This window comes from Dendropsophus ebraccatus, chromosome 3, assembly GCF_027789765.1.
Source record: "Dendropsophus ebraccatus isolate aDenEbr1 chromosome 3, aDenEbr1.pat, whole genome shotgun sequence".
Classification (NCBI taxonomy): Eukaryota; Metazoa; Chordata; class Amphibia; order Anura; family Hylidae; genus Dendropsophus; species Dendropsophus ebraccatus.
The window spans coordinates 96,790,667-96,797,608 of record NC_091456.1 but is presented as its reverse complement, the minus strand read 5'-3'; the positions used below and the strand labels follow the sequence as shown (position 1 = coordinate 96,797,608).

The following is a 6,942-nucleotide window of genomic DNA, read 5'->3' as shown; positions in this document are numbered from 1 at the left end:
TGAACAGTTGATAAAGCTTTGCACAAAGATTTCAACCTACATAAATATCCACCAAGATGTTTACATGCAGACAATGAACTGATCAGCAAAATTTGGTGAGCTCTGATATTTGTGATGGTCATATGTACAAGGCATTGTTTACAACTCACTATATCAATAATGTCTCCATTTGGGCTGGGAAAGCTATTCCATAAGGTCACTAGGAAATAGTGCTGAATAGTGCAAAATGCAGAATAACTAGTCATTGACCAAACAAACCAGCTCTTCTGATCACTCGTGTTCACAGACAGACTAATAAGTCCATAAATATACAGCCAGTTGGTAACTTTCGCCTGGTACTGTCATCATGGTTTCTTATGTAAGAGAACCCATGATGGCAGTGTGACTAGAGCTAAACGCCAGCTACTGAAAATAAAAGTATTAATAAAAGTGGAATGATGATTTTGAAAATATGAGGATGAAAATGATGAACTTTTGAAAATATTTACTCATATCAAAGATCACTTGAAAACAAAGCATATCAGGAAAATTTACATTTACATGTGATAATACCTAGATATTTCATGCAAGAAACATCACTATAGCCCAAAAGGTTCTACGCAGGCTATTGTGTGTTTCTGAGTACTCAATACCTACTGGCTGAAAGTCTTTTTTACGCAGAGGGGAATGTCACAGCACCGAACGGGATCGGCAATTGAGGGAGGTTGGTGGCAGAGTCTCTTTAGAGGTTTTTACTGAGGTTATTGATGTTGCAGACTTTTTCCTAAACTGATTTCTCACCTTGCTCCGAAATTCTTCAGAAGCATAATAATATACAAAAGGATCCACACAGCTGTTTAAGGTGCTCAAAGTTAGACAGACCATATAGACTGCATAAAGGTCACTATGCCTTTCAAAACAGTGCTCTGAGTAATGCATCAAGAGAACCACATTGCTTGGCGTCAGGAAGATTATTACTATGAGTAGTACCAATACACTTAGTTTTACAGCATAGGTATATCTCTCTCCACTTAGTATCAGTTCCCGAATGACGGCAATGTAGCTGAATACAATAATTACCAGCGGAAAAATAAAGCACAAGACAATGACAGAAATGAAGTAATAAAACAGATATTCTGCTTGCTCCTCCTGTGGAAGTGCATCATGACACAATGTAAGCTCAGAGTCCAGAAGGGGGTAAGATTGTTGCATGGTGGCCAAAGGAAGGGTGGACAACATGGCAATTAACCAGCAAGTAGAACATATTCCAGTTGCAAAAATCCTGCTTCTAAATGTTCTGGAGGAAAAAGGGTGCACCACAGCCAGGTAACGGTCAACACTGATACTCATGAGAAGCAAGGCTGAGCAATACATGTTGCCATAAAAGAAGCACGTCACAGCCCTGCACATTAGCTCACCAAAAAGCCAGTTGTTTCCCAAATAGTAGTAAAATATCTTAAAGGGAAGAACCAGGATAAGTAAGAGATCCGCCACTGCCAGATTCATTAGGAACACAGTAGAGGTCATCTTTTTTACTTTGGTTGCTAAAACCCACAGGGCAAGGCCATTTGCTGGTAGTCCCACAATAAATATAACAGTGTAGATAGAAGGTATAAGTACAACCGTAATAGAACTTTTCAGGTGTTCTTTTGATGATGCAGAAATTTGCAGGAATGTATTATTTAACTCCCCTTTGAAAGACCTTGGTTGCAGACATGATGCAGTGTCAGATGTATTTGTTTCATCAGAATAATCTGTAATGTGAAAGAGAATCTTATAGACTGTAGGAATAACTTGAATGACAAAAATGTACAATAAAATGTTAAAGGTCAGACACAAGTAGGTTCACACTTAAACAGTAAACTCACAGACGCACAGGGTTCCCAGGATTTAAGGGTGGCATATGCCAGGATTTAAGGGTGGCATATGACCAGAGATACCCTTAAGGGTATGCAACCACACAGGGAATTGTGCAGAAAGGGGCGCAACCTGACCGATCCTGCCATTCCTATGTTTTCAAGTTCCCAGTTGCTCCTCTTCAAGGTATTCAGGAACTGTTTTTAATTATTCTTGAGATTTTTTGCTCATGTCCACAGAGGAGAAAATACCAGAAAAAGTTACAGAAGGACCCAGCCAAAGGGTAACTCCTGTAGGAAAACCACCAAAACCACCATATTAAGTGGCCCTATAAGTCAATGTAATGACAAGGGAAAATCCAAGGCCAGGTATCCACAGACAGCTGTTTCGGGGTTGCCCCTCATCAGTGTGCAGCAGGCTTCTGGCTAGGTGGGGCAATGCCTAGTAGAGCCATAAGAGAAACACTTTAACAGTTGTGTACTTACAGTATCTGTCCAGTGAAGTAGTAATAACTGATCCTTTTATAGCAATATTATTTCTTTTTAAAGTTATGCTATAATAGGGCAAACTAATTGAAGGTTGGGCTTAAAGTGTCACTATCATAAGTAAAAACTTTTGACATGTCACAGAGACATGTTAAAAGTTTTGATCGTCCGGGGTCTGAGTGTTCTGAACACTCTGATCACTACAGATCAAACTTTTCACATGTCTCTGTAGTATGGAAAATGGTAGCTTCCCACAGTAAGGAACCTTTCTTTATGGATGTTGTGGAAATCTAAAATTTTTTGCCATTACTAAAGAACTATTGGCCTTAGTGTTGGGGCTTCGACTGCAGTTTTCACTAAGGCCCCATTCACACGTCCGTGTCAGTTTTTACTGTCAGGAAATCCTGATCAGGAGACCTCAAATGTCATCAGGATAGTATCAGGATTTCCTGACAGTAATCCGTTTTTACCATCAGGAAACCATCAGGAAAAACCTTCAGGATTTCCTGATGAGAAAAAAAAAATAGTTCTTAATATGGTCTAGTATGCCAACATAAGGGATGATGGGAGTTGTACTTCTGCAACCTGGATGGCCACAGGCAGCAGAAGTAAAACTCCCATCATGGCCTGTCAGCAGAGGCATGATGAGAGTTGTACTTCTGCAACCTGGATGGCCACAGGCAGCAGAAGTACAACTGCCATCATGGCCTGTCAGCAAAGGCATGATGAGAGTTGTACTTCTGCAACCTGGATGGCCACATGCTGCAGAACTACAACTCCCATCATGGCCTGTCAGCAAGGCATGATGGGAGTTGTACTTCTGCAACCTGGATGGCCACAGGCAGCAGAAGTAAAACTCCCATCATGGCCTGTCAGCAGAGGCATAATGAGAGTTGTACTTCTGCAACCTGGATGGCCACAGGCAGCAGGAGTACAACTCCCATCATGGCCTGCATGATGGGAGTTTTAGTTCGGGGGGGGGGGATGTTGTATCTCACCTGTCGACGGCGGCTGGTGGTGAGTCCCGGGCGGGCCGGCGGAGATGCAGAGAAGAGTGGTGAGCTGGGTGATCGGGCGGCTGCTGTCTGGTCCGGGGGTGCAGCGAAGAGTGGTGAGTTCCGGGGGGGGGGGGGCGCTGGCGTTGTGCGTACGTACGGGTAATCCGGCGGCTGCAGTCCGGGGGAGGGGGGGGTTGGGTGGATGCTGTCCGGGGGAGGGGGGGAAGCTGTCCGGTCCGGGGGGTTGGTGCATGCTGTCCGGTCCGGGGGGGGGGGGGAGGGGGTTGGAAGCTGTCCGGGAGGGGGGGGGGGGAGGGGGCGGAGTTGGTGGAAGCTGTCCGGGGGCGGGGGTCGTGGCGCCAGGAGGGAGGCCTGTGCTGCCGCTGTCTGTGCGGTGGGGAGGTAGGGGTGCCAGTGGTTGCGGGGGCCGGCCGGCTCTCACTTATCCGGAATCACTGGCACTTTCCTGATGTACTTCAGGAAAGTGCCCGTGATTCCGGCGCTCCCATAGACTTCTATGGGAGCGTCCGGGCCGGAATTCCGGATAAAAATAGGACAATATTTTTTCCGGATCTATTTTCCGGAACGGACACCCTTCCGGAGAAATCCGGAAGGGTGTCCGTGACTAATTAAAGTGCATGGGTCCGGAAATCCATCCGGATTTCCTGATAGGAAATCCGGATGGTTTTTCCGGACGTGTGAAGGGGGCCTAAGTGAGATACCTAGAGGCCGATTTTATTGCATTCTATTCCGTATAGAAAACATGCAAAAACATGTAGTATATCAATTTCCTTTGCTGATTAACATTTATTTATTGGTTATTACAATGCATGTTTAAAGGAGTACTCCGGTATATCCCTGGGGATGAGGTGTTTAAAAATAATAAAGCACACTTACATTCCTGGCTTCTGTGGCGCCACCGGTAACTCACCCGTTCCTCACCCGTTCCCTCACGATGTGTGGCCGCTACCGCTACCTTTTTTTATGACATTGCAGGGCCGCCCAGCCAATCAGTAGCTGAGACAAGACACCACTGCAGCCGGTGATTGACTGGGCGGGCCTGCAATGTCACAACACCGGGTCCTGGAAAAGTCCACATAGTGGGACAGAGAGGCAAGATATTGGCAGTGCCGCGGGAGCCAAGGATGTAAGTGTGCTTTAATATTTTTTAACACCCCACCCCCGGGCATAAATCAAGAAAGGCCCTAGTCTAAAGTACCCCCTTTAAGTGTTCAGGGAGTGTTCCCCAGCTTGGCAAGAGCCCAGGGTTAGACAGCCATTCTCCTTTTATTTACCAGGAAGGGTAGGCATAACCTTGGGATCTTGTAGCGCTGTGGCCCCCCCGAGGCATTTGAGAATTATTTAAGTATTAAAAAACAGGCTTCTGACAGATCCACTTGTTAGTTCCTGCCCTGTATGATTGATGTTCAAGGCTCAGTGCTGGAAACCAAACTCTATTTTTCAATCATGTAGGGCAGGAGGAGTTTGAGAGGGAGGAGGCATGCATGCTTCAGCTCAGCACAACTTCTCTGGCACTTGAGCTTAGAAAGAAAGCATGATTTTATAACTTTGCAAATAGTCATCAGCCACAAAGCTGATGTGCAATATGTGCAATTATGAGCAACACATAGAGCTAAAAGATTACCTTTTAAAACATTCACACTCAGGCAATTGTGTTACAAATGGAGAGAGGATGACAAGCCGCTGCCAGTCATCTCCAATCCAATGCACCCTATCCTCCAGCACAGATAAGATATAGACACCTACCTCATCAGTAAGAAGTCCATATCATGGCTATGTGCACACCACATTTTTTTAGACAAAAATACGGCTGTATTTTGATAAATACAGCTGTATGTTGCGTGAATATAGCCCATATTAATAAGACGTATTCACTTTGAAGCATTTGTGACTTATATAAAAAACATTTGAAATGATGACCTCCTCCATGGGTAAACACATTACCTGAGTTATTCTGAGTAATTCTATCACGTCTAACAGGAAGCTACTAAAAACGTATGTTATTGTAAGAAAGACCTTGATTGTAAAGTGGATGCCCCTTTACACGTTGTGCTGCTACTATTATTACTGCTGGTAATATAAATTATCTTTATAATCTTTTAACAACAGTTCTGTAGCTACGTTTCTATATAATATTACATGTTTGCATAATGTGCTAATATCTACCGTAGTCTCGAGCAAAAAAAAATAAAATAAAATCAGGTAGTCATATATTTCCCTAGATCAAGAATTATATCCAATATAAGGCAACACTGATACAGTAAATGATCACATAAGTGACCTGTATTAGCAAAAGCCATACATACCATCATACTCTTGTGTGGCTAGAGTTCTGACCCATAAAGCTAGGAGCAGCATGGGAATGGAGAAAAACCACAAGCAGCTAGAGAAGCCCATAATGTCAAGAAATGGCTAAGAACTGAAAAACAAGGGACGTTGCTACACTGAGGATTACCCACTTCCTATGTACTTAAAAAGAGGAGAGGAAACCAGTGGATACAGGGGGAGGGGAAGTGGTCTATATGAAGCAGATGTAGAGAACTTCCTATTAGGGAAAAGGCTGGAAAAAAATACTAAAACTGTGAAATGTAAGAGACCCAAGGTGACATTTTCTTTTTTGTGCTTTCTGTATAACTGTGTTTTGCTCTGTTCCAATACAATACAAAAGAGGATTTGGAGTTGAGTATTTCAGCAACTTTATAGTAAGATGCATTCAGCATGGGGCCCTGTGGCTCAGTAACACCTTTAAATTGTAATGTGCATTGCAGTAATGTTCCGTGATTGCATAAAAACATTTTTCTATTGAATCCTGTGAAAGGCTATGTTCACATTGTCTTTTTTTGGCCGTCATTTTGAGACCAAATAACATCCGTTGTTTCATAATGATGGCTGTGATTGTAGAGATAACAGTTGTCATTATGAAACAATGGCCATTATTTGGTCTCAAACTTATGGCCGACCTAATCAGCATGATTGTAACAGAAAAACTCCCCAAAACCATGACTTCAATAGGGAGTCTCAAAACAGCATGAAAACAGCACGGGGAAAAAGAAGCATCATATTACTTTCCCAGAGCAGATCTACTAGGCAGCTCACAGTGAAAGTAATAGGAGCTTGAAAAAATGGCAGGTTAAGCAGAGGGAAAAAATGGAATAGCCTTGTGATGGTATTTATTTTAGAAAATGCAGACTTAAACTTTTTTTTAACCCCTTCAGGATCAGGCTAATTTTCATTTTTGCGCTTTCATTTTTTTTCTCTCCATGTTTAAAAGGTCATAGCGCTTGCATTTTTACCTACAGACCCATGTGATCCCTTATTTTTTGCAACACCGATTGTACTTTGCATTGACAGACTTAATTTTTCCATAAAGTATGCTGTGAAATCGGAAAAATATTATTTGTGCAGTGAAATTGTTTACATTTTGGGGGGGGTTTCGTGTTTGCACCATTCGTCCTATAGTAGAACTGACATGTGATGTTCTTCAAGTCATATAGATTACATATCATTGTAATCGAACTAACTTTTATTTTATATGAGTGCTCTAAAAATATGTAAACCTTTTAAAAAAAACTTAATGTGTTTAAAATTGCTATATTCCCATT

General features: G+C 42.7%; 1 protein-coding gene across 1 annotated transcript; it reads right to left on the bottom strand.

Annotated features, from left to right (window-relative positions):
• Positions 1-453: 453 nt before the first annotated feature.
• Positions 454-5,744, bottom strand: F2RL3 (F2R like thrombin or trypsin receptor 3). Its single transcript, XM_069964429.1, has 2 exons — positions 5,647-5,744; positions 454-1,733 (listed from the first exon to the last, which is right to left on the bottom strand). Exons 1-2 carry the CDS (start codon positions 5,735-5,737, stop codon positions 670-672), a joined length of 1,155 nt encoding a protein of 384 aa, XP_069820530.1. The 5' UTR covers positions 5,738-5,744; the 3' UTR covers positions 454-669.
• Positions 5,745-6,942: the final 1,198 nt, after the last annotated feature.

Bases quoted from the DNA above. Each gene is read 5' to 3' on its own strand.
- F2RL3 (XM_069964429.1), bottom strand. From the start codon at position 5,737: ATGGGCTTCTCTAGCTGCTTGTGGTTTTTCTCCATTCCCATGCTGCTC. The intron at 1,734-5,646 runs GTATGTATGGCT...TTCACATTACAG, and splicing joins AGCCACACAAGAGTATGATG to ATTATTCTGATGAAACAAAT.